Here is a 27,743-nt window from a genome sequence, read left to right as displayed (position 1 = left end):
ACGGAGGGCGAAGGGGGCTCCCCGCGGGGGCCGTTCCCTGGCTTCTTCCGCCAGGCCTTACAGTCGCTGGCCCGGCGTAGATAAAACCAAAGGTGAGGGGCGCCGTGCGAGGGGGGGGCCTGCGCAGGAGGACGTGGGCTTAGGCACAGTCCTGCGGAGGAAGCGGCTTCGCGCTCAGCTGTGTCCCTGGAAGGTCAGTGCCCCCTCTGCCGCCGGACGGAGCGCGGAGAGGCGCGGCAGACCCTGCCGCGGGGTGGGAGATTCGGCCGGTCTCTAGAACCGTCTTTGGGTCCGGGACGCTGACCCTGCATCCGGGAACCGCAGGAGCTAGACCCGACGCCGGCCCTTCGGCCTCTGAATGTTACGCCCCGCCATCGCGGCGTACATACGGGCACGCGTGCACGCACGCCGGCCCTCCGTCCCCAAGTCCCTCTCTAGCCGGAGGGTGCTGGGGGACCACTTCCCGCTGTGGGCGTGGCCGCGGCTGACACACGTGACCGTCCGCCGGCGGGGAGAGGAGTAGCAGGGAGTGTTGCTAAGTGATTGGGGGATTTCTTCTTTCCCTACTCACAGTTTAATAGGCTCTATGGGACAAGACTCTTGAACGAAGTAAATAAACTTTCCTACAAAAAACTCAAAGTCTAAGAAGGTGCAGAGTGGAGGGGCGTTTGCAAAGTCAGCGACCTCTTAGTATGCCAGGGACGGGACAGAGAACTTACCGGCTATTGAAGGAGAGAAACAGCAATCAGATAATCACCAGATTGTGATTGTGATTGTGATTAGTACTAAAAGGGAAAAAGATAAACTATACTACGCGAGCGTTTAATGTTGGGCATTAATGCTGAGCTCAACAAACAGATGAGGGGGCAAGGGAAGTAGGGACTGATCGGCTTCGTTTGGAAGGTAATCAGAAGAATGCCTGGAGAAAGAGCACTAAGCAACAATCCGGAGCTTCCTAAACTTAAGGGAAGAGCATTTCAAGAATTTGGACGGCCATTGTGGTTTAGGGAAGTAGAAAGTTTTGTATAGAACGAGGCTGGAGAGGTGGCACGACCCTTTAGGCTTCATGAAAGATGTTGGTCATAATATGAGGCATTTTTATGGTGGGGAGGGTGGGGATGTGTGGTGACAGCCGCGCAGGGATAACGGATTGCGGTTCCAAGTGTGTAAATCCTAGTTAGGATACTGGTGGGAATCCGGTAGTGGCAATGGGCGTGGGGAGAAGTGGTTGGATTTGAGTGGAATTAGAAGAAGATTTATGAGACTTGGTGTTGGGTTAGCTAGGAGAGTGAGGGAGAGCAGAGATGGAAAAGAGGGGTACTCTTTTGGAGGATGGACTGTGATGCTGGGCACCGAGATAGGAAGTTCTGGAAGAGCAAAGGACCAGGTAGAAGATACATGTGCTGGAATAAGTCCAATGTTAATATTGAGTCTGTAGCTCTGGATTTAAAAGCTTTTTAAAAAACATTTCCTGGATGGTCATTAAGCTATTTCAAGAAGATAAGTAAAATATAAAGCAAGTTAAATATTTTATAGGTAAAAAAAAATATGGTTAAGTAATTGACCAAAGATATATGTCGGCTTCTTTCAGTGTTGTAAATTGGCGTTATTGCTCTTAAAAAGCTAACCCGAGTATGGATAGTACTTTGTACTCCTTATGGAAGAGCAAAACCGGAGCCAAGGGAGAGCACCATGAAGGCTCAGTGACCGTGGTTCAGTCCTCTGGTATTAAGGCTGCAGAGCCCACTGGAACAGAACACATGGCCTGTTGGCAGGTCTGCAGGCAGAAGCAAGGATTTTGTGAAACTTTTGAAAGGTGTGAGGAAGGATCTTAAAGTCATAGGAACTGGCAAAATTGATTTCACAAATATTTAGTACTCTAGAATCTATGTAGCTTTGATCCAACCTCCCTGGAAATAACAAGTATTAGTAAGTATGAGCTTGTAAATATCAGCTATAGAGGAAAGAAGAGCAGTGAGCGTGCAAACAATTTAATTTCTTACAGGACAGGACTCCCTCATAACCACATATTTAAATCATATTCCAAGAAGTTTCATTACAATACATTATCCGTACCTCCTGAAGAAGTACTTGGTAATGCAAAATAATGTATCATAAGGGGAATACAGCTGTCTTTTGGAGCAGTAATCATTTGATTACTTTTTTTTTCTTGTACAAAAATGCTCATAGCAAAACACACACACACACCCCAAACCAAAAATACTTATAGCAACTTTATTCATAACAGCCCCAAACTAGGAACATTCTAAATGTTCATCAATAGAAAACTGGATTTAAAATTTGTAGTATATCCATACACTGGGACAATTCTGAGAAATAGGAACAAACAAGTGACACCTCCAAAAACACCATTGAATCTCAAAAATATGCTGACGTGCCTTACAACAAAGAGTACATAGGCTTGATTACATTTGTATGAAATCTGAGAACAGACTATGATAGAAAAATATCAGAACAGTTGTTGCTTCTGGGTGGGGTTGGAGACTAACTTAGACATGAGGTAACTTTCTGGGGTGATGGTAATATTCTGTATGTTGAGAGGAGTTGTGGGTGGTTAATTAAAAGGTATATTTAAGATTCAAACTTTTTTTTTTTTTTTAGATTTTATTTATTTGAGGGAAAAAGCAAGAGACAGAACATGAGCCAGGGAGAGGGGCATCAGGAGAGGGAGAAGTAGGCTCCCTGCTGGGTGGGAAACCTGACGTAGGGCTCCATTCCGGGACCCTGAGATCACAACCTGAACTGAAGGCATATGTTTAACCCACTGAGCCACTGAGCCAAAATTTATATGTAAATTTTGCTTCAAAATGGAAAGAGTCCAAATACTGAACCCTAGTTGATGGAATGCATGCTGAAGTATTTGAGGATGAAGCATTTGAAGATGTCAGTGTCTGCAACTTTACTTTGAAATGCATCAAAACATAAATGGATTGAAAGAGGAATAAATAGATGGGTAAATAAAGATAGCAACATGTAGAATCTAGATGAATGGGTATTGGGGTGTTCAGTGTACAGTCTTTCAAGTTTTCTGTATATTTAAACATTTCCATGGTAAAAGTTGGGGGAAATAGTCCTCAAAGAATATTAGTCATTTTAAACAACTGCACACTTAGTGTGAAAGTATAAAGAACGGCCCCAAGCTCTCCCGAAATACTGTGTATGGAAGTAGCCATGTATTTATTTCGTAATTTCCCACTTTATGGCTTATTATTTAAAATCCTTTCAATTTCTTATGGAATATGTGGGTCAAACATTAAAATTACTCTGTGTTGTGTGCATTTGGAATAATGCCATTGTCATTTTTCTTACATGGTCCCAGGCACGTTAGGGGTGGTGTTGAAGAGGGCCAAGCAGGGGAGTGAGGACTGAAATTAGTGGGACTTGCTTAGACAGAAGAGTGAGGGGGCTCTGAGGGCACTTGTCCGTTTATCTTCCAGTGCTTGAGGATATGGAGTTTTCCACGCACCTAAACAATTTCATGCAACTAAGGAACAACAACAAAAAATTTTATATTTTCTCCCCAGAATGTGAAGTCAGCTGCGGAATTTAAAACTCCCAGTGGGTGCAGAGAGCTGCAGCCTGGGATGATCTTGATCAGATCCAGGTTTCTGTGAAACCAGATATGGCTGTCTCACTACACAATTACGTATTTTAAGTAAATGACTTTAAGATAATTGGCTTTGCAAATAGTTCTGGATGTCTCTGAAGGGATAGCTGTGGCAGTGAGTGACTAAAGGCGCCTATATTGTCATAAGAACATGAGAGCTTACTGCAGTTTAGACTGCTGGCTCAGTCAGCCGACCATTTGTTTGACAAAGTTGTCAAACACATTTAATTGGAGAAATTTCATAAAGAGCAAGGCTTTCTGTTTTGCATTCACCCGGAAAGCTTTCTTTTTTTAAAATTTATTTATTTAAATATTTTATTTGTCAGAGAGAGAGAGCACAGGCAGGCAGAGGCAGAAGCGGGCTCCCTGTCGAGAAAGGAGCCCTATGTGGAACTCGATCCCAGGACACTAGGATCATGACCTGAGCTGAAGGCAGCCACTTAACTGACTGAGCCACTCAGGCATCCCCTGGAAAGCTTTCTTAACCTTTTCTTAACCTTTGCTCTTATACTCCCCAGACTGCCTAGCTTAAACCACTGGAGCCCACTAACGTTACAGTGTTTCATCATTTATTTTCTTATGTCTTCCTTTTTTGAGAGGGTCTTCACCCAGTGGTGCTTAACAATAGAGGAACAAGGAAACATCTTGTGTTTTGAAAATGCATTCCCAGATGATGCTGGTAGGCCTCCAGTTTCTGAGAACCACTGCTCCAAAACATGTTCCCTTTTAACCACCAGTTAGCCAAACATTGCACAAGTTCTACTTGGACGTGAAACCATCTTCATTTATGATGGGGAGATGCTTTTAGACTGATGAAAACCAGATGGAGAATAAAGGTGATCTGCATTACCAAACAATTCAGACTTTGCAGTCTGTAAAGTTCCGTAGACATAGAATTCATCTAGATAAGGCCTTGAAACTAATGAAGAGAACATTTTTTTGAAGATTATATAAAGCCAGAATGCCAATTTATTAAATTATAGTGACATGTCTAACTTACATGGATTGAAACCGTCCTATTGGCACGACTAGTGAACTGTTTCTTCTTCGGGCAGCTGCTTCTCTTTTTAACTTTTTAATTATGAACAAAATTAAACCTATAGGACAGTTTAAAGGCTCAATAACCAAACATCCACATAACCGTAACATAGATTCAGCAAATGTTGTCATGCTGCACATGTATTTTCTGCCGAACCCTGTCCAAGCAAGTGGCAGATGTCATGGTCCTCTACCCTGAATACTTCAGAGTCCCCTCCCAAGAACGGCATTTTCCCACCTGAGACAGTCACAATACTTCTCCGGATCGCACCCCGTCCATCAGCAATCTTCTTACTTTTCAAAAGCTTGTCCCCTATATCTCAACACCTCTTTGTAGTTGTTTTTTTTCCCAAACACATTGCATTTTACAATTATGTCTCCTCTTTTTATTCAAGAATAGCCCCTTTCTTTTTTCATTCCCTTTTACATTGACTTTTTTTTTTTTTGATACAAGCCACAGTCTGCATTTGTCAGATTGTTTCCTTGTGGTGGTGTCTGTTTTGTTCCCAAGTCTGGCCCTTGTATTCCCTGGAAACTGGAAACCATCTAGAGGCCAGACCAGGTTCTGGTTAAAGCTATTTTGGCAGGACTGTTTCACAGAAGGTGTCACCCCCATGCCATGCTGCCGGAGGAAGTGTGTGCTAGGATGTCGGTTTGTCCCATCGCTGGAATGCTGAGTCTGACCTTAGGTGAAGGAGGGTGACAGCCAAAGTGTGTTTTTCCCATTTCAGTTTGCAGGTAACCTTTGAGTCACCCTTGGGCACCATTATAATAAATATCTTGTTTCTTCATTAGCTTTGTATCTAATGGTTTTCGTATCCACCCTTGCCTGAACCTGTTATTTGATTGAAGGTGGCAAAATGGTGATTTCTAAATGGCTTGTCTTCTCCATTTATTAGCTAGCATTCTCCTCTAATGAAGAGCTTTTCTTTACCCACTGGGGATGATTGCTGATGTCAGTTCTTCCTAAAAAGGTAGGGTGAATGGTTAGTCCTTTCTCTTTACCAATTTTAACGGTAAGGAATCCGGGTAATAGTCACAGCGGTTCTGGCAAATGATCTTTCTTTTTTGTAGATTTTTGCATATTCCATGTGTTGAAACAACTTTCTGCCATTGTTCTTTAGTGTTGTGATTACCACACATTTGGACCAGTGGGAGTCTGCCCATGCACCCAACCTGTGAATGAAACATAAACAAATGAAATTACAATAGTGTGGGGGAAGCCAGAAAACTGGATATTTGGTAATAGAAAGGAATGATTATTAATTGGGGTAATGTCATTATGGTCATTAAAAGACAAAAGAAGCCACACCTCTTGGAGATGACTTACTGAGGTATATGCTGGTGAGATAGGATTGACCTTGGAATAGTTCATGGGCCTCTGGGGTTGTAGGAGAGTAGATGAGGCAGAGAGGAGGCTGGTTTGGCTACATGCTATGAAGAGGCTGCGTGATGGGTACTTGGGGCTTTATTATACTGTTCTGCCTGAACATGTTTGAAACATTCCCGAATAAAAAGCTTTTTAGAAGTGCCTGGGTGACTCAGTTGGTTTAGTGTGTGCCTTTGGCTCAGGTCATGATCCCAGGGTCATGGGATCGAGTCCTGCTTTGGGCTTTTTTTTTTTTCCTTAAAAGATTTTATTTATTTGTTTGAGAGAGAGAGACAGGCAGTGAGAGAGAGCATGAGCGGGGAGAAGGTCAGAGGGAGAAGCAGACTCCCCATGGAGCTGGGAGCCTGATGCGGGACTCGATCCTGGGATTCCGGGATCATGACCTGAGCTGAAGGCAGTCGTTTAACCAACTGAGCCACCCAGGCACCCCTGCTATGGGCTTTCTGCTCAAAGGGGAGTCGGCTTCTCCCTGCTTGTGTTCCTGTGCACTTGCTCTCTCTCTCTCTCAAATAAATAAACCTTTTCTTAAAAAAGCTTTTTAATTATTAGAATTTAAGTTGGTATTTTTTTCTTAACATTACATTTATATTTTACGGCTTTTTTCTTAACATTACGTTTATATTTTTTTCGTTAGGGTTAGGGTTAGGGTTTTTTCTTAACATTACATTTATATTTTATCTGTGAAAAGCTGATTTTGAAGAAATATGTATTTGTTTACCTTGCCATAAAGTCAAAATTTAGCTAGTATTGGTGCTTAATTGCTGTCAAGAAAATTTAAAAGTGGGGTGCCTGGGTGGCTCAGTGGGTTAAAGCCTCTGCCTTCAGCACAGGTCATGATCTCAGGGTCCTGGGATCGAGCCCTGAATCGGGCTCTCTGCTCAGCGGGTGCAGAGAGCCCTCTCTCTCTCTCTCTCTCTGCCTGCCTCTATGTCTACTTGTGATCTTTCTCTCTGTCAAATAAATAAATCTAAAAAAATTTAAAAAAGGAAAGAAAATTGAAAACTTTATTGAAATTTTAAAAATGGTGCAGAACTTAAAGAAAAATATAGTTACAGTATTTTTCTACTCCTTTTCCTTTTCCTGGAAAGTGTTTTTTAAGCTTTAAAAAAAATTCTACATCATTTTTCTGAAATCATCTTTATTTTGTAATTTCATTTATTAGTAAAAAGTATTTCTTCCATGTAAAAGATGGAGGAAAAATGACAATTAGGAAGGATGAGGGGGGAAAATCACTTGTGTCCTTTACCGCAAACAACCAGGGTTTTCATAAATTTTGTTTTCTCTTTTTCCTATGCTTTGTCTATTTATATGCTTTCTTGTTTTTGAAAATCCTACATTTTGAGAAAAAAAAATCCTACATTTTGAAATAATAGTCTCTGTTTTAATGTGTTGAGAATCCATTACCCAGGATGCAGTCGCTCTCTTCCGTTACTCTCAGCGCCGTCCTAACTCTTGGTGAAATTTGGTACTGCTGCTATTTTTCTGATGCTAAATGGAAAACAAGTCTTCTCTGGTCTCAGGCTTTTCTGCCTTTTTGGTCTGGGGGCTTCCTCCACCAACAAATATCTGACTTCTTTTGTTAAACAGGAGTATCTCAACTACTTAAAATGCAATCTGGGGGGCATTTGGGTGGCTCAGTCAGTTAAGCATCTGCCTTCGGCTCAGGTCATGATCTCAGGCTCCTGGGATCTAGTCCTGCGTTGGGCTCCCTGCTCAGTGGGAAGTCTGCTTCTTCCTCTGCCTGCAGCTCCCCTGCTCGTACTTTTTCTCTCTCCGTCTCCATGTCTCTCTCTGTCTCAAATAAATAAATAAAATCTTTTTAAAAAATAAATAAAAATGAAAAGAAAAAAAAAAAAAGATCCAGTCTGCTCCTGTTCTTGAGTTTTTACCACATCTGCAGCTGGAGTCCTGACCAGGTAGCGACTGAGTTCATCTCCTCCCTTGTGGGTAGAGCATCTGCCCTTAGATCTCAGTGAGGCCAGTGACATTTGAGAGGCCAGCCAGAATGTGAAGCACATGGGCTACCTGCATTTGTGTGTTTTACTAGGGAATGACACATCTGAGGACCCAGGGGTCAGACACCAGCAGACACCACCTTCCCTCCTGGCTATTCCCTTTGGCTCAAACATTGGTTCACTCAGCATGTCCGTGCTGATAGCGGCTCTGGGCTCTAGTGTTAGGAACTTGCATTCTCGTGAGGACAGATTGTGCACATGTGTGCAAAGTAGCTATAGACTATGGCGGGATGTGGATTCTTTCAAAGGCAAGGTAATGGATTTGAAAGTGATGAGAGTACAGTGTTCTTTAGAGTGGATGGGGAGGCCTCGCTGAGCGGTAACCCTTAAGCCGAGGGAGGCCTGAGGTAAATGAACCACGTAGCCGAGGGAAGGGACCTCCTGGGTGGAAGGACCCAGAGGAAGACTGTGTTCGGTATGTGCCAGGAACACCCCCTAGGCCAGTGAGGTTGGAACAGAGCTGGAAGAGGTGGGATAGGCGCGGTGGGCAGAGGTGGGTGGGGGCCACTGTGGGCCTCTTCAGGGGCTTGGCTTCCCCCCTCCCCTCCCAAGAGAGGTGAAAGCCGGCAGAGGGTTCTGATCAGAGGCTAGACGTCATCTGCCATGCACATGTTGATGTGGGTGATAAATTAGAGGGGGTAAGGCAGAGGCAGGAGGGCAGTCAGGAGGCTGACCGCAAACCAGGTGAGAGAGGGGGATATTTTTGTAGTGGGGTAACAGCAACACAGATGGCAAGGTATGGTTGGATCCCGGATGTTTTTAGAGGCTGAACAGCCAGCTGCACTGCTAAATTGCTAAGAGAAAAGGGAGAATGAAGGATAACTTTGCTGTTTGCAGCCTGAGCGGCACGTGGTCTTTCTATGACATAGGGAAGACTGAGGGAGGAGGCAGCATAGGGGGAGAAGACTGAGAGTTCGGTGGGGGACGTCTTCACTGTGGGCGACATTAGATATCCAAGTGGACAGCTTGGGCCGCAGTCAACCCAACCCAAGGCCTAAGACAGGATGATGATGAAGGTTGCGTCAGTGATTGTACAGCCCAGTGGGATCAAATCTAGGCACCAGAGGGCACTTCCAGTTTTAGCAAACATTCCAAGTGACTCTCCTGCAGGTGACCCAGGGACCATTCTTTGAGAATCACCGCTGAATGCCCCTCTCCCTTCCTCTTTGGTTGTGGACAGCCCCACCTCCCTGAGTCCTTGTGTGGCCCACCCCAGATGACATGATTGGGCCCTCTCTTTCCTCCTCCAGCCTGCCCCTTTAGGCTTTGCCCAGCATATGAATGGAAGGAGAAAGACTTATTGGGGGAGAGAAGCAAGTTCAAAATCAAAATGCCATTTTTAAGAACAGTGGTTATTCCTATGAAATAAACCAGAATCACCGTGTGTACCAGATGCTTCATTAACGTTGGCTTTTCATGCCTTCCCTTGTGGGTCATCGTACAGTTTATGAGTTCAGCACTCTGATTTACGTCAGGATATTTCCTTCCTGAGAGTCTCCATCAGTGCTCCCAGGGGTCAGCTTGCTTCGTGGGGGTCCCTTTCCCCAGAATAGAGCTCTTGTCTTCTGTGTACCAGTGGATGTATTGATAAATTGTCTTAGCAATTGATTGTATTAAAAGCTTATGAGTTGGTGTTTATGAATCACCAAGGATTTTATATATGCATTCTCCTAAATAAACCTTTAGGATGATTCTTGGTTTTAGAGTTGGCGCTACAAGATCCTTGGGAAATAGGGTCAAATGAGCTAGTATTGGGGGAAGAAACGACGGAAAGTGACAGCATGTGCAGGTACTGTTTAACTTGCACGGGGGACAGTACATCCACCCCTTAATATGACTACGGAGCCCTGACAGTGCATGCCATTGGCGTAAATTCCCCAGGCACGGATCCACAACGTTCGCAGGTGACCTAGGCCTGCAGCCTCATCCACGCCCTCCATGTACCACAGCATCAAAGCACAGCAAGGAACTGATGGAATTGTAACAAACCTTCTCTCTGCTTTTTAGGATGGCCGCCCTTCTTCTAAAGAGGCTAACATCACAAACCATAAAGACTGGAAATAACTACATCAGCAGATGTCCTGGTAAATGCAGCCTGTGTGAGACCGTCCCAGCGCAGCGGTCCCTCGGAGCTTCTGTCCCAAGACTGTCCTCCTGGGTTCATGCAGAAGCTTTCAGTACTGTTGCAGACCCCCAGGACGAAGAAAGAAAGAAGAAGAAAAAGAGCAAGCCGGCTTTTAATAGCATCGGGAGAAAAATTCACGAGCGAGTCATTCACGTGCTGGATGAGGCGGGCAATGATTTGGGAAACATGCACCGAGCAGACGTGATCAGGCTCATGAACGAGCGGGACCTGAGGCTCGTGAAACGGGACAGCGGCACCGAGTCTCCCCAGTACCAGCTCTTAACGGGGGCACAGATTCATAAGGAGCAACTGAGGCTTCGGGAACTGGAAAAGGCCAACCCCAAAGCTGGTAGGTATCATGCTGTCTGCAGACTGAGTCCTCGGGACCGTGGACCAGCAGTTGAGAGCAGCATCTGCCACGGCTCCTCGTGACCGCGGGGATGTGAAAAAACAGGGAAGTTTACGGTCTCCCCACCCCTGCCCACATCTTTCTTCAGCTCTCCATTATTGCCATTCCATTTTTTCCTGGATGCCCTGTAGACAGCATCTCTTCCTTTAAGCCTGTGTAAAAAGGTGGAGGGTGGGGTATAAGGTAAACTCCCCAAAGTGATGAAATCACTTTTCCCTGTGGTCCTTAGCTCAGTCTCTGATCTGGGGGTGGCAGAACCATTCACAGTGGGAGAGAAAGGAGACTCGGAGGGGGCAGATTCGAGTCCCTGTTCCAGGGCTGGGCCATTCTATTCCCCGCCTTTCCCCCCATATCTCTAAAGTGGCGGTGCCTCATTAATTGCTTGGAAGCACTTTCTAACCTCCTAGGTGATTCAGGTGATTCTAACCTCCTAGGCTCTCCCACCCCAGTGTTTTGTTACAATATTGGTAAGTAATGCTCATTTACGCATTTTGCCAATCACCTTCCAATGCCCTTGTCTCGGATGCCTTCGTGGAACCATGAATTGAATAGTCATGGATTAGTCACAATTCCTGCGAAGTGCTGATCATTACGGAAGAGTGTTTTCTGTTAAACAGCCTGGAACAGGGACCAGGAATACTGGTCCCGAAGCCGCCACAGCGAGGTTGTGTGTCTTAAGAAAAGCACACTCTGTCTGCGGCTCAGTCTTGTAAGCCCACATTCAGCGAAGATGTTGACTAGAAAACAAAGAGCATTCAGAGGAGGCCAACTAGGATGGTAAAGACTTCAAACTGTATCCCAGAAAAGTAGTTGAACAACCCAGAGAAGCTTGGAGAAGACCCGTTGCTGTTGTGAGCACTACTTGGAGGGCTAAGGTGTTAAAGGCATTATTTTGTTCTGAGAGAGACCTAGGACCAGCTGTAGGGGCTTGAGGGAAGCAAGGAGGTGTTTCTTTTTTTACAAACATTGCTTTTATTTTGGGAATTGGAAAGCATACAGAAAAATATAAATACCTACTATCCACTGTCCAGAATGAACAAGCATTAACATTGTTGTGCTTCAGATTCTTAAACAAAATAAAACATCCCAGAAAAGTTGGAAGTCCCCTGTGTGCCGTTTCCCGGTGCTGTCCTCCCTTTCCACCATCACGGACTCTGGGTGTACTAGATCTGTGTTGTTAAGCTTTGGTTCCATATAAACAGTGTAGAGCAGGATTTTATACACATAAAAATTATGTCTTGCTGTTTTCAAGAGCCATGTTGATAGAACAGCTGTAGCTGATTTATTGTAATTACTAAATTGAATCCTAAGGATATACCATATACCATGGCTTTAGTGCCTTTGCGTGGACATTGGGCTCGTTTCCAGTCTTTGATTGAGAACAGTGTGCCTGTCAGTGTCCTGAGCCTGTGGGGCAGATGAGCAGTATATGAAATTTCTTTCCCCACATCCTCACCCACACTTGGTACGCTCCTCTCGTTTTTTGTCACGCTGATGGGTGGGAAAGCCTGTCTTATTTATTTGTGTTTCCTTTCACCATTTGAGTTGCCTCCTCTGTGAATTACCGGTTTATCATCCGTTTTTCTACTTGTATGGTCCTCCCCCACCCCCGATTTATTAGGGTTCTCTGTTCTGTGTGATGCCAAAACCTTGTGCCAGTTAGATTTCTTTGGTTGCCCTTTTTAAAATTACCAGTAGTGTTTTGATAAAGGAAATTACCAGTTTTTTTTCTTAACAAAATCCTTCTCCCGTCTTGAGGTCACATACACTTTCCTTTCTCCTGTTTTAAAGTTGTAATTTTTTCACATTTAGTCAGTCCTCCTAGGGAGATTGTTGTATGGGTTGAGACCTAATTTTTCTTCCGTATCAAAACTCTGAATTGTCCCAGCGCTTTTACTAGGTAGTTTGTTCCTTCCCTGTAAAATAATTTTCGAAAAGTCAGGGTTTCCATTTTCGGAATACAGGACACAGGGAGCTCCCTCTTGCCTCGTGCAGTCTGGATGACCCCACTGTCACTAGGAGGCCATCGCAAAAGGAGTCAGATGAGAAGAGGACTTCCCAGCTGCTGCTTTAATCAGAAGGAAAAATAAGGATAGTCAAGTTTTATCATAAAGCTAGACTTGTTCCTTTTAAAGGACCATTCTTTTGTTCTTTCATCAAGTGAAGGTAAGGATTTTGGAAGCATTCTGTACATTACAGAATATCTACTTTTAAAGGCTGAGACCAATATACTCTTCCTTGGCAGGTAAAAAATCGGTATCTTTAAGTCTGTCCATCTCCCTTGTTTAAAAAAAACATTTGAAACTAAGTCAGAGAGGAGTGTTAGGCCCCCGTGCCAAGCTGATCTCTCTCGAAGTGTGTGGTACAGCTCAGGTCTCATGAAGAGACCAGTGAGCAGTCCTGGCACCAAGTCTCCCTGTTTCAAACTAGGACCTACCCTGACAAAGGAACTCAGTTTTTCTTCAAATATTGGACAACATGACTTGGATACAAAGAGTAAACAGATTCAGCAGTGGATTGAGAAACAGTACAAAGTTCAAATTACCATAAAGAAAGGGAAGAACCCAGAGGAACCAGAACAGAAGATGGTGAGTACAGGCAGGTATGAGGAACTGCTCACGGTTTTTGTTTTCTGATCTAAAGAGAAAATTGTAGAAAATCTGGAGAATGTAAAGGCAAAGACGAGTAATGGCTAATTCTATCCAGTGATGGCAGTAGATTTCCAATTCATTTTTCAAAATGTAAGCATACTCTGTGTACATCACTTTTTCCATGGAAGTGTATTTTGTCATGTGAAAACATTGCGCTGCATAATCGTAGGGCTGTCTACTATTCTTTTTACAAACTGCACAATATTTATAATTTAAAAACACAAGATTCATTTTTAAAAGTCTCCTATTTATAATGCCCCTGAGAAGCATTATATATAAAGTCACACTGCCGTTCTGGAAAATATCAGTTTATACTCCCAGGCTAAGTTTCTAGAATATTTGTTTTGCCCTTAGAGTCCAAGACCTTAGCAGCTAAAAGGCAGCATTAGTCTGGTGGTTTCCGCCCTCACTCCAGGTTAGAATCACTTAGGCCTAGGTTTCAGCCCAGAGTCTCTAGAACTAGGTGTATTCTTCTAATCACCCCAGTGACTCTGTGTTACCAATGTTAAGAAATGCACTAGACTGACAGCTTGGGGGATAAAGAGGTCCTCTGTCAGTACCGAAACCCACTGCTTTGTATCTCCTTTTTTTGAGATGGTAGAAGGGCCCAGACACAGTCCCACAATGCCAGGACAGAGTGGGAATTTAAAACTATCAACCTTCAGTGCATCAGTTAGTTATGCGGCATTTGTAAAAATCCTGGTTATCGTACAGGTTTCAGTCAGCTTAACCAGATAGGCACAATTTGATATTAGGTAGTCACTTAACAGCAATTCAGGAATGCTGATTTTTATGTGTATTAGAGCGTTAACACTAGAAAGCATCAAAGACAGTTTTAAATTAATCTTTGGGTGTTTTCCCTTTCTAGGAGGAGATCTGTCATCAAATACTCCAGACCATGCCTGGACTAGCTACCTTCTCATCCCGGCCGCAGCCTGTTCGGGGAGGAAAAGCTGTAATGTGTGTTCTTCGTCATTTGAGCAAAAAGGAAGAGAATGCCTGGAGAGAAGCTCAAGGAACCCAGAAAGGAGACGCTTTGAACAAAGAAGACAGAAACCATCAAGAATCAGATGTTGTGCATCAGTGATTTTAATAAAGAAAAATGTGCTTCTGAGCGGAAGTCACTGAGCTGGCTGCTGCGCGTCATTTAAACAAAGCAGGGTGAGGTTCGGCTGAGGGTAGGGCCGCAGCAGTGGAGAGTACCTGGTCTTCAGTACAGTTCAGGGTCTCTCCGTTTTTAGGTGCAGATAAGCCTTGTTCTTGCTTCCTTTTAGGAGGAATATAACCACTGAGACGAGAGGCCAAACTCCGTTTTCCACGAGAGGGTTTTACCTTTAGAGATAAGAAAACAAGATAATGGGATTCAAAATCAAGCTGTGTGAACCAATCTTCTACTAGCTGTAACCCCTCCCCTCCCCCGGCACACAGCGCTCCTTTAGCACACAGCGCTCCTTTAGAACAGAGTGAAGGTCGTGCCCTCCCTTCCACAGCAGTGCAGGCTCACTGGCTACTAAGGAGCTGAAACATTCTAGATTGTATCTGGCTGAGGTAACTGGTGTTTAAAATCAATAGCTTGCCTGACTCAACTTACTTTGAGCTTCATTTTCTTCTTATCAGGGTCATGCACGACGGCATGCCTAGTGAGACTTTGCTACAATGAAGGAGAAAGAAACAGTTACATCTTTAGAACACTGCCATTTTGGTATCTCTTAATAGGAAAACTCCATGACTTACTTAAATAAACTGTCCACCTTCTTTCTGTTACATCCCACTGAAGGATGTGACCTCAGCTTACAAAGATTCCCCCACCAGAGCGAATTCTTCCTCAAATCCTAGACCTAAATCACTACCTTTCTTAAGGACCCAGGTTAGGAACTTAAACAGTCTCAGCCTCCACCGGCTTCTTAGTTGTTTCGTAAGTAAGAGGAGGGGAAACCAGTTCTGAGTGAGCTATTCCAAGTCGAAGAAGGTTCTTTTAGCTGCACCTTTAGCTGAACCTCAGCGAAACCCCAGTGGAAAATCTGACCGAGGCCTTCCCATCCTCAATAATGCTGACCATCAGTCAGCCCCAGGTGGTTTTCTAACGGTCTGGACGCACTCGGTGCCCACCTCACTGTCTTCAGACTCAGCTGTAACTCATGGTTCACACTTGTAGGAGCACCTGCCAGACTGAGGGTCCGCAGAGCAGCGCGGGTCATCTGGTAAGTGTCCCGTTCTTACCTATTCAAGTCACACCAAGATCCAGACTTGATCCCCAAGTGCTATAGTCCCTAATGTCCTTGTTGCCCACTCTCTCAACCCCTAAAAGACAACAGTCTAAAAGGACACCCAAGTATTATCATACTCTTACAATTAATAAGCACGTGGTACTGCAGGCCACTGGTTCTCAAGGACATGAAGACCCAGAGGGTTTGTTAAAACACAAATTACTGGGTCCCATCTCCAGAATTTCTGGTCCGGGGAAGGCCTGTGGATGTGCATTTCTAGCAAATTCTCAGGTGACACCGATGCTCCTGATCCAGGGCCATGCTTTGAGAGCCACTGGCATAGGAAGATCCGGTGGTTCTGCAGACCTGAGTTAAGAACCGCTCCTGCTGGGGCGCCTGGGTGGCTCAGTAGGTTAAGCCGCTGCCTTCGGCTCAGGTCATGATCAGGGTCCTGGGATCGAGTCCCGCATCAGGCTCTCTGCTCAGCAGGGAGCCTGCTTCCCTCTCTCTCTCTCTCTGCCTGCCTCTCCATCTACTTGTGATTTCTCTCTGTCAAATAAATAAATAAAATCTTAAAAAAAAAAAAAAAAAAAAAAAAAAAAGAACCGCTCCTGCTGAAGCCAGAGTGGAAGGTCCAGAGCACCCGGTTTTCCCCATCTGTAGGCCCTGGGGCACCATCTTGGAATCCAGAGCTCCCAGGAACCCAGCTGGGAAGCCCCAGACCTAAAGGACAGCATCCGGGAGGGCGAGTACTTACCTTCATTGCGAAGGTTTTGCCACAGCCAGGATGTTCACAGGTAAATGGGCGCCTTTCCTCGTGAAATGAGAGAATGTGGCTCTGGAGGTTAAACACGGTTGTGTAGGTCCTACCACAGCCTTCCCTCGGACACCGGCATACATCCCTTTCCGGGGCATGAGTTTTCATATGCTGCTTAAGGTAATCCTTGCGCTTAAATGTTTTCTGGCATACTTCACATTTTATGTCCTCTGGTGGAGTAGACAGACAAACTTAACCGATTTCCCCAGGTATGACCATACAGAGAAAATTTACTTCAATATATAAGTAATATATTTGATGCTGAAAATGTCATGATTATCATAAATCAGAAAACGAAGTCCAATTTTTATTGCTTGGAAGTCTGTCTCAATTCTCCCATGTTCTTGTATTACAGAAAGTCACTCTTCCCTTACCAGGGAGCAGGGGTTCTCAGCATGGTAGCTGAGGGGCAAAGGGAGATTGAGACGACCAGTTTCCTTCCTTGTCTGCCAATACGTAAAGCGCTATTTCCCAAACTGTCCCATTGGCCACCAGTGCCTCCCAAAGTTCTTGACTACTAATTTAGGGGTGCCTGGGTGGCTCAGTCTGTTAAGCCTCTGCCTTCGGCTTACGTCATATTCCCAGGGTCCTGGGACTGAGTTCCGCATTGTACTCCCTGCTCAGTGGGGAACCTGCTTCTCCCTCTCCCTCTCTGCCCTTCTCCTCCCTGCCTTGTGCTCTCTCTCAAATAAATAAATAACATCTTAAAAAAACACAAATGTGCACAGCAATTCCTTGCATAGCTCCTCCTGAATCTGGGACCACAGCTCTGTCTGCTCATTTGCCAAACGGCTGAGGTACCCAGCAAGTCTCAAAACATGACACAGAAAAGTTATTATTTTAAGGCCCATGTTTAATATTTTCCTCTTTAAGAGCAGTTCTATAGCGACAAATATTTACACTGTGCCATACACGTCTGCCTTACCTTTGTGGGTTTCTCTCACATGTTTTAGAAGTTCTGTCCATGTTTTTGCCACAAAGGAACATTCTTTTTGACACATATAGCCTGTTGAGAAAAAAATACATTGGTGTATTGCCTTTCATAAATATTCAGCGTAAATACCAAGCATAATTAGAAAGGAAACTTGTAAGCCTACATAATCTTTCTCCAGTCTCCCAGTAATGTTCAGTTAGTCTTTAGAGGTGGGAATAAAAACTCAGTTTTGCAGGGAAACATAATCATCGTGTAGCAAGGTAGTCCACGTAGTGTCTTAGGTCTGTACACTCTTCCCGGTAAGCACGCCGTTCCCGGTAAGTTGCTGCCCTTCCCCAGCCGCCATGGCTTGCAGCGCCCTGCCCCTCCCTGCTTTATGCCTGCCTCTTGTGTTCCTCGTGAAAGCTCCTTGGTCCTCTGGGCTTGGCACACCACCAACACTACGTCTCAGGGGTTGTGTGCCTACACCTGGCCTCTAGTCTTACTATCTGGTAAGTTATAAAATACAGGAAAGACGAAGGGTGCAATTAAGGGAGAAAATAAGAACCCAGAGGAAACACTGTAGACAAAAGCAGACATCATGCGAAGCACCAGAACTGGAAGAATCTGTCACTGTTAACAGCCGATCTGTATTTCACCAACTCAATAGAGAGAAACTAAAAGGAATGAGGGTACCTCTTACTCTTCAGCTACTAGTGAAATGTTTAAAACAACAACAACAAAAACCCCATATACTCAATATTTAGAAAACTGGAATACAGAATAAAAAAACCCTCAAGGAGGGGCGCCTGGGTGGCTCAGTGGGTTAAGCCTCTGCCTTTGGCTCAGGTCATGATCTCAGGGTCCTGGGATCGAGGCCCATATCGGGCTCTCTGCTCAGCGGGGACCCTGCTTCCCCCTCTCTGCCTACTTGTGATCTCTCTCTCTGTCAAATTAAATTCTTTAAAAAAAACAAAGCCCTCAAGGAAACAGAAGATTCAAGTAATTTAATCAAGTGTTTCTGGAATAAGTTACAATCTGATAACTCCAAAACCTCAAAATGTTATCCAAGCCCTGAGGATGCCTGTAATGAGAAGGAGGACACAGGCATCGAAGAGGTAACAGCGGTGAAAAAGCCAACCATAGTGCTCCATAGCCGGAGCGCTAACACTCTCAGAAGCAGAGAACCCCCAGGCACTTGTGGCAGACCAAGAGACACTGGTTGTAAACAGTGACGACAGGAACCCCCAGGCACTTGTGGCAGACCAAGAGACACTGGTTGTAAACAGTGACGACAGGAGTGGAAGAACAGACGAGGGCGTGCAGTGTCTCTGGTCGAGTCTAAAATCTGAACCTGCAGCACGCGGCCCCCACCTAAATCGTGTTGGGTGCCACGGGACCACGGCACAGAACAGAGCATCTTACAAAGAACTTGACACAACACATACACTCTCTCTCTCTCTCACACACACACACATACACACACACACAGTCTCTCCTGGGGTGGTCTCAAAGCGGGGGCCTCCTGGGAGCGCCAGACATACCCTCATGGACCTTCCTGTGTCGCTTCAGCTTGCTGGGTGAGGCGAAGTGTTTGCCACATCCTTCCTGGGCACACCTGGGTTAACAAGAGGTCCCGTATGAGCCAATCCGCTTTTGTGGAGCATCTGCTGAAGGTCAGTATTACTCTGTCCTTTTCTGCTACCCAAGTCTCTCCCCACCACCAAACCAATCATAAAGAGGAGATTTGAAATTGAGACCGAATCCCAAGTGAAATTCAAGTGACTTGACCAGCCTTGAGACCAAACAAACTAAGAGTCATGACTTCTTTTTTTGGCGTTGTGATCATATTAAAGTGTTCATCTTCACCCTTCTGAGACTGGGCTGTTTTCGTGGCTACGGGACAGCTGAGGTAAACCACTAAGGCATTCTCAACTGTCTCCTGGGTCTCACGCTGCCACCTGGGGACGGTGTGGAAGGAAAGCAGCGGCAGACACACGGGCTCTGGTGAGCCACACAGGGCATAGCCGCTTCCTTGCAAAAGGCCCGGGTGGCACAAGAGGTGGCAGGCCTGCCAGCGGGAGACGCAGGCCCTGCAGTGACCCCAGGCAAGCCACAGCTCTGGGGGGACCAGGAAGGCACTGGGCAGGATGGTGGCCCACAGAGAGGCTGGCTAGTGCCCTTGAAGATGCACCTCCGAGCAGGCAGCTGGAGCTCCCTGACACCCTCAGCAAGTCCAGCCCCGTGTGTCCAGTCACCATCCCTGTTCCCCAGGAAGGCCACTCTGAAGTACACAGCCCTGTGACTTCTGCTCTGTAGCAAAGGAATGCTTCGTGTCTGCATAATGACAGTTCACACAATTACACAGCCTCTCTGGGACGCGGGGGTGGCTCAGTCAGTTAAGCGTCTGCCTTCGGCTCAGGTCATGATCCCAGGGTCCTAGGATCGAGTCCCACATCGGAGCTCCCTGCACAGTGGGGAGTCAGTCTGCTTCTCCCCTCTGTCTGCCGCTTTCCCTACTTAGGCGCACTCCCTCTCTCTCTGACAAATAAATAAAATCTTCAATAAAAATAAAAATAAATGAGCTCTAACTAAATAAAGTCATTTCTTAGTTCTCCCTTCAGGCTTCACCACAACTGTACTAGTTTACAAATCATTTGGAAATACATTAACTATTTCTGTTGGAAAGGAAAAGCACAATCAAACTTTTGAAATGCCCCACTATATCAATGGGCATTCACGGTACAGAAAAGCGTTAAGAAATGGTTTCTGAACACTTGCACCCAACCTCTGCCTTTCAATCTTATCCCCCGCTCAACTGTAAGAGAGCCCAGGAGCGGGAAGCACCTACGTGAACAGCGGCTCGTTGGTGTGCTGGCACTGGTGGATTCTCAGCTGCTGGTGTTTCCTAAAGGCCTTCTTGCAACCTTCAAAAGTGCACTGTTTAATAAAGGTTCATTAGTCTGAAGAAAAAAAAGAACCATTCACAAGAGAATTCCCTCAAGATAAACACATTATGGAAACTTTATACTTGCTACTTGTTTCCACTGAGTTACTGTCAAATTCTAGGCCAGGAAGCTTTGAAGAAGAACCCATTTGAAACAGCGTAAGAGTTTCGTTTGGGGCAGCCTACCCATAATAAACCTCATCAGCACGAAAATGTTTGCTTTCAAAATAAGCTGCTGTTATGTTAGCTAGGAGTTGGGCTAAATTCAGGTATTTGGCAGACAAAATCTGGTTGATGAGCATTTTCGAAACATGGACAATAAGCATAAAAATAGAGAATTTAGGCACAGAAAATCATTCATACTTACTACATATTGTTTTTGCTGATTTTCATGTTTACGTTCAAAATGTTTCTTCAAGTTTGATTTTGTGTTGAATTTTTGATCACAACCGCTGGCTGTACAACTGTAAGAAATTGTATAAATCAAAATATTTACAAGCCGAGAGAAGAGAATTTTTAAGATGCATATATCCTCCAACTTTATAAAAGTACTTTCCCAAGTACAGTATAAAATAGTCTTTAACAAATTCCAAAGTGTTAAGTCAGTGTCAGCCTCTCAGTTCTGATATGATTACCAAGCACTGAGATGTGTTTTTCATGTTAGGCCTCTGAAATCAGGCATAGTACAGCACACATGCTTTGTGAACCGGGCAGAGGGAAAGTGGAAAACACTAGTTCCAAAAGCCCAAACCTGCTTAGGCTTAAATTGTATTTAAGTTAAACTGTTCTCAATTTAGAATTGGATAACCTTAATTTTGCTTGAAATGTCACAATAAGCTGCATTTCCAAAAAAACCCTCAAAAACACTAGTTTCTGCTTACCGTCAGAGGTAAAAACAGATATTTAGAGCAAAACCACAAACCATATGGCTTCTCGCATATCATCAAGTCGTTCTAGTCCCCCCCCTTAATGAGTGCTTCTATATCTCACCCTTGAATTACCTAAATTCTTTGGGCAGTTGCGTTTTTTACTGTGTGCTCTTCTTGTGATGAGTTCTCCAAAGCCTGGTGGACGAAGCAGGACCTCCCTGAGAGCCCTGATGTCAGCTGTCATTCACTGATAAATACTGGGTAATAGTCCAATCGGGCACAGGGACAGATGGGAGACACACAGGTAGGGGCCGTGCGATCGATGGCACTAGAAGCACACAGGAGGGGCGCTGGGGCAGAGACCACTATGAATTTCAACAGGGGTTGTTTTTCACTTTGGGAATAGAACGCAGTTTTAGCTGGGTACACGATGAACAGAAATAGAGCTTTTTCCAGCCTCCCTTGCAATTAGGGGTGGCCACGTGGCTCTTTTGGGCCCGTCCAATTAAAGCAACCATAAAGCATCTGAGAAGGGGGCACACCTCTTTTGCTCCTTCGTCCACCCTGGTGGCGGAATGCCTGTGTGACAGCTGAGCTCCAGCAGTCCTCCTGGAGCATGATGTTGAAGCCCCAAGATGAAGATGGCAGAGGCAGGCTACAAAGAGCCCAGGTCTCCTGACTGTGGCACACCCCTCAACTGTCCACTCCTGCATTTCAGTTAAGCAAGAAAAACAGAGACTGTCTTGTTTAAGCCACTAGGGTGCTGGGTTTTCTGTCACTCTGGCCTTGAATCCTGATCCAAGCATCTAACCCAACACAAGTTGGGGCAAGAGGACAGGGCCCAGAAACGTCCTGACAGGAAGCAAGGAGCAGGCACAGGGACCCAGTAGATGCAGGCAGCGTCACAGATGGGGCTGCTGGTCAGTTAAGTGCTGCTGGACCACAGTTTCATGTCAGAGAGTCAAGCAAACAGGGCAAGTTCATGAAAAGGTGAGGTCACCAGGGTCATTTACACAACATACTAAGATCCCAGACTTGGTTATGAAAGCCACACTTAAAACCTGTGCCCAGCCTTAAAAAGGGAAGCAGTCTGGAGGCAAAGAAAACACCATTCAAGTGGGAGTTAAGAGGCTGGAGTAAGACCACAGCAGCCAGAGGGACAGAGTCTGAAGGACATGGTCTGAGGGACAGCTAAGAGGGTGAGGCACCCAGGGGAGCTGCCTTGTCTCTGCTATGGGTCATCAGGTAGACACAGATGCCACCCGACAAGAACAAGGCAGGTGAAGACCAGGCAGGTGAAGACCAAAGGAAGCAGAGCTCAGACTTGACTGGGAGGGATTGGGGCCACAGGAAACTTAAGAAGTCAGAGAGACATCCAGCAGCACTGTCCAGAGGGGAGCCTGGAACTGAAGACAGGTCAGGCGAGGGAGAGAGCTGGCCAGGATTACCCTAGAAGTGGCCTTGGTCCAGAGGGAAGAACACTCAGCTTTCCTAGTCCCCCTATGCATCTGTACCCAGCTCATTCTCCTTGAGATTTCATCTTTTAAATAGCACAAAGTATCTTAGCTCAGAAACCAAAAAGCATGAAAAGGGACAATGCTGTGTGACGCCCCACCACTCTTAGGAGAGGTGACACTTTCGGTTTTATTAAGTAACTTTTAACGTTGCAAATATAAATAGAGATTCTTCCTGTCCACTCTTCCCTCCTCCTTTTTTTTTTTTTTTAGATTTTATTTATTTATTTGACAGACATAGATCATAAGTAGTCAGAGAGGCAGGCAGAGAGAGAGGGGAGGAAGCAGGCCCCCTGCTGAGCAGAGAGGCTGATGTGGGGCTCCATCCCAGGACCCAGAGATCATGACCTGAGCCGAAAGCAGAGGCTTTAACCCACGGAGCCAACCAGGCGCCCCTCTTCCCTCCTCCTTTTTACACACAAAAAGGCAGCTCTCCATACACACTCTTCTGAACTTTGGTCTTTCGGTGACTATGCCTTGGAGATCCTGTTTCCCAGACAACACCTGCATTCGTTTTCCCAGCTGTAGACTATTCTACTGTGTTGCTATGCTCTTTAGTCCCTCGTGACCAGCAGGTGGGTTGATCCCAATGCTCGATCCTACTAACAGTGTTGAGCATAACCTCATACATGCATTTAATACAGGCACGAGTGTACCTACAGAATAAATCCCCTAACGTGAAACTTCCAGGTCAAAAACTATAGTCCAGCTCTATTTTCCAGACCATGCTTAGTTATTCTCTGCTGGGCTAGCTGAACTACATTTTGAAATCCATTAAGCTTTACTTAGGGCTATTTATTTTGATGATACACCATGTGCTTGCGCGGAGGCTGAGATAAAGACATCTGCCCCCCCAGTACTTTGTCCCATTCCCGCTCGCTACCACGCTGGTCACACAGAGAGGTGGCTCTCCACGTGGAAAAGGACATGAAGATGATCCCGTGTCAACTACTGACAACTCACTTGCTTGGGCCTTAATGAGACATGAGACACTTCACCTTCACCATCATCTTAAAACTAAAAGAAAACAACTCAGATCATTAGAAAACCTTACATGCAAGGAACTGTCTCATGGAACACAATTACGGTATCAAATTCCAACATGGGCAAAACCGGTCTCCTGTATGTAGCTCTGGACAGCTAATTACTATTTTTTCAATGAAAACTAAGTGTTTCCACGGAACGTTCTATTCAGTGGATCTCCAAGTATGGATGTCAGACCAACAGCATCATCACCTGGGAACTTTCTGGAAATGCACATTCTCTGGCTCCACCCAGTACCTATGGAATCAGAAACTCCGGGATGGGATCCAGTACTCTGATTTTAACAAGCTCTCCCGGTGATTCTCACGCTCCCTAAATCTGAGATCCAGTACTTTAAAGAAGTAGCTGATTCAAAAGGCAAGCAGTACCTCCGTCCTTTCAGAACCAGCAACTCCAAGAAGAATAAAATAGAACCTGGTGTGGGAGAGGTGCAGGGGCTTAATTTGAAGAAATACAAGATAAAACTATTAAAAGCTCTACTTCTTCATGCTTCTGTCTCTTATCCCAGAAGCTTATTTACTGGTTCACAAAAACCCTGTAACCCATGGAGGCAAGACTCTGCCAGGGAACCATTATCCCATCTAGTCTGAACAGAGTGTTTTGGCGGGAGGATTTCCCAGTCAATATCTACTTTAAAAGGAAGAAGAGGGGGATGCCTGGGTGGCTCAGTTGGTTAAGCAGCTGCCTTCGTCTCAGGTCATGATCCCAGGGTCCTGCGATCGAGTCCCACATCGGGCTCCTTGCTTGGCAGGGAGCCTGCTTCTCCCTTTGCCTCTGCCTGCCTCTTTGCCTGTGCTCGCTCGCTTTCTCTCCCTCTATTTCTGACAAATAAATAAATAAAATCTTTAAAAAAAAAAAAAAAAGGAAGAAGAGGGGTGCCTGGGTGGCTCAGTGGGTTAAGCCTCTGCTTTCAGCTATCGAGTCCTATATTGGGCTCTCCACTCAGTGGGAAGCCTGCTTCCCTCATCCCCTCTGCCTGCGTCTCTGCCTACTTGTGATCTCTGTCTGTCAAATAAATAAATAAAATCTTAAAACAATAAATAAATAAAAGGGAGAAGACAGGATGCAAACTCAAGACAACTTCAGATAAACTCACTGCTTAAGTTATCACACACAAAGGACCCACAAAACCCCCTCTTCTCTCCCACACATCCAAACCCAGTCTCCTCTTGGACCCAGAGAAGCAAAGGAAAGAAGCTGCTCGCTCTTGGTCTTAGGAGTGAACAATCTACTTCCTTACCAGGAATGATATGCCAAATACAGGTCGCTATGCCAAATACAACCGCTTCAAAGGCCTCAGAATTGTGCTCTACTTACGCAAATGGCTTTTCCCCCGTGTGAATCAGGATGTGGCGACTCAGATGGTAGTCCCTGACAAAGGCTTTGCCACACCCTTCATGGTCACAAGCAAATGGTCTCTAGCAGGAAGGAAAATAAAAACAGGTCAATCCTGCCCCAGTTAGTAATTCTGGTATTATTTAAACACCTAAAATGTACAGGAGGCAAAACCATGGACGCCACCTCCAGAGATGGTTTCCTCTCAGTAAGTGCTGAGCACCGAAGCTAGAAAATGGTGTTCTACAAATGCTACAACTTTCTCACAAAGGCAGTGTGACAGATTTTGTTCTATGGATAGCAGATGAAATTAGCAGGTAGCCTTCACAGTAAGAGATGTCACTGCTAACCTACTTCTAGCCTGACAACAGGCTTCACCGGTACCACCCCACCCCTGAAGGTGACTTGTCTGCCATCAGCATGGCCAACATGCACGTGTTTCCAACCACAGCGTATTTTTATCCATTCGAAGCCTAAGGCACAGGAACGTGCAGGTTCCGTCCCATCCCAGACAAGCCCAGTGCCTATGCTAAGAGAATGCCCAGCATACCTCCAGGAAGACATTCACAGGTGCCAGAGCAAAGCCATCAGCTCTCAGCCTAACTGCAACCACCACTTGGGACCCAGGGAGGAAGGGTATCCATTCTACACCAACAGTAAAAATAAAAAATGTCCCCCAAATCACCAGTTTTATTTTATTATGAAAAACGTAACCCCAAGACGGTCCAGGAAGGAGGTACCAAAGCCTCAAATATCAGTACTAGTAGCAAAGTCATTAGACAGGAAGACAGAAGAGTTTATTACTGGGGGAAAATCCATGGAACTTTGCACAGTATTTGTAAGTCTTTCTTTTTTTATTGTTTTTGTTTCTTTACTTGATTAATTAATTTATTTTATTTGACAGAGAGAGATCACAAGTAGGCAGAGCAACAAGCAGAGAGAGATGGAATCAGGCTCCCTGCTGAGCAGAGAGCCTGATGATGCCGGGCTCGATTCCAGGACCCTGAGATCACGACCTGACCCCAAGGCAGAGGCTTAACCCACTGAGCCACCCAGGCGCCCTTGTTTTAAAAAGAGGGCAGTTTATTTATCTAGAGGGCAGAGCTGAGAGAGGGGTTGGAGACTACTTGTCCCATGCCCCAAGGTCACAGACAGTCTATCCTTCCTCTGGGCCATGGCTCTGGGGGTGACCCACAGAAGGGAGAGGAGGCTCATGCTGCCCCAAGGGTTTTCAGGGAGGGACACAAAAGTGACCACATGCTTCCCTACTTGGACATACAAGTTTCAGAACCCACAATCTGAGGGACAGAATGGGCAACAGAAAGGATAGGGTGGCAGAACTTAATGGATGTTTTGAATGAAGACAGTCACTGGGTAAGACTGCCAAGACAACTGGGTAGCATGGGTAAAGTCAAGGGCAGAAAGGAGCAGTGAAAACAGTAGGTGAGGAAGAGGAAAAGATTTGGAGGAAATGGTCAGCCTTCCAATACTGGAGAGGGTAAGGAGGTTGGGGGCCATGAGGACATGTGATGGAATAGCCTATATGTGTGGTAGGTGTTAGGTGCAAAAGCAGGGGCTGCAGGCCTCTGGTTTAAGAAATTAAGGGCCTTCAGAGGCACCTGGATGGCTCAGTCGGCTGAGCATCCAACTCTTCATTTCCTCTCAAGTCGTGACCTCAGGGTCATGAGATCCCGCTCCACACTCAGCGCTCAGTCTGCTTAAAAGATTCTCTCTCTGCCTCTCCCTCTCCCCCTCCCCATTGAACTCCCTCTCTTTCTCTCCAAAATAAATTAATTAATCTAAAAAAGGATGGAGGCGGGGGAAATTGGGGGCCTTCATATGAGGCAATGTGAAGCCAGGTTCTGCCAAACATTGGGAAATTGGGCAGATTCCTCGGCCTCCGTGAACTTCCCTTTCCCCAGAGGTCATCTTCCAAAGACTTCGTATTGCCCTCAAAATAAAACCCAAACTCCAAACCCTATTTGTACCCTGGCCAAAAAATAAGCCCACCAGACATGCTTCTCAAACCTCCTCTTGTATTGTCCCCAACTCAATCACACTCAATCACACTCAATCACGCTTCCTTCTGCAGTTTGTTTTTTGTTTTCCTGCCCAGACTGTTCTCTCTTCAGGGCTAGAAAGGTCCTGAATTATGAAGGAATGAACGCATGCTGCTTGCCAAAGCTCCAGTACTTAGAAGTCATTCCCCATTCCAGTTCTAGGAGGCCAGGGATTAAGTCAGGTGTCTGTTGGGGGTAAAAGTAGGGGATATAGAAGGGATGCAAATAAATGTATCCTTCCTCTGCACCTATTTACAGATTACCCGAAGGTGATGACTGGCCAAAGCTCAAGATCAAAGGGGAAGCGTTGGTTTAGAAAGCCCCGAGCCCATGACAAGTGTCTCGGTCTCAGAACGTGTCTACCTCTCCTCGGCTCCTCCCAAACCTAAGGCAGAGCTGGTTCGCCTCTATGATCCAGGCTGCCAAAGATGAACATGTCTTGCAAAGGCATGTGCACCCACGTGCTGCCCCTGGCCTCACGGACAGGGCCCGCCAGGCCGGCCACCACGTCCCGAATCCCTGGGGCTGGACGCCACGCCCCTCCGCCCCAAGGCTGGTGCCCGGTTACCTCCCCCGTGTGCTTGCACAGGTGCGCGTCTAACTTCCAGGCCTTGTTGTAACTGGCGCTGCAATCAGGGAAGGAGCAGATGAACCTCCTATTGAGCCCGGAGGGCGGCGGGGCGGGGCTCTCGCCGGCTTCCGTGAAGGCGTCGGCGATGGTCAGGAATGACACACCCTCCGCAACCGAGGCCGGCGGCTCCAGGGCGCCCCGCACCTTGGC

At 45.7% G+C, this 27,743-nt stretch overlaps 2 protein-coding genes across 4 annotated transcripts; one reads left to right on the top strand and one right to left on the bottom strand.

The window, feature by feature from the left end:
• On the top strand, positions 1-14,376 carry MTIF3 (mitochondrial translational initiation factor 3). 3 transcript variants are annotated; one of them, XM_044249502.1, is made up of 4 exons: positions 1-92; positions 10,079-10,545; positions 13,036-13,207; positions 14,125-14,259. In XM_044249502.1, exons 2-4 carry the CDS (start codon positions 10,080-10,082, stop codon positions 14,165-14,167), a joined length of 681 nt encoding a protein of 226 aa, XP_044105437.1. In that variant the 5' UTR covers positions 1-92; position 10,079; the 3' UTR covers positions 14,168-14,259. The 3 variants fall into 3 exon arrangements, with proteins under 3 accessions (XP_044105437.1, XP_044105435.1, XP_044105436.1); XM_044249500.1 differs by having other exon boundaries at positions 3-92; positions 13,036-13,193; positions 14,125-14,376; XM_044249501.1 differs by having other exon boundaries at positions 22-193; positions 13,036-13,193; positions 14,125-14,376.
• Positions 14,328-27,743, bottom strand: GTF3A (general transcription factor IIIA; the record flags this gene model as incomplete). The annotated part of the gene is made up of 9 exons (XM_044249503.1): positions 14,328-14,588; positions 14,848-14,907; positions 16,221-16,450; positions 17,206-17,286; positions 18,738-18,811; positions 20,045-20,133; positions 20,508-20,604; positions 24,885-24,985; positions 27,531-27,743. Coding segments are annotated over 9 exons (1,134 nt in total), but the record flags the coding sequence as incomplete, so codon positions are not given.

The sequence above is a fragment of the Neovison vison genome, chromosome 5, assembly GCF_020171115.1.
Source record: "Neovison vison isolate M4711 chromosome 5, ASM_NN_V1, whole genome shotgun sequence".
Taxonomy (NCBI): domain Eukaryota; kingdom Metazoa; phylum Chordata; class Mammalia; order Carnivora; family Mustelidae; genus Neogale; species Neogale vison.
This window is presented reverse-complemented; position numbering and strand designations above follow the sequence as displayed.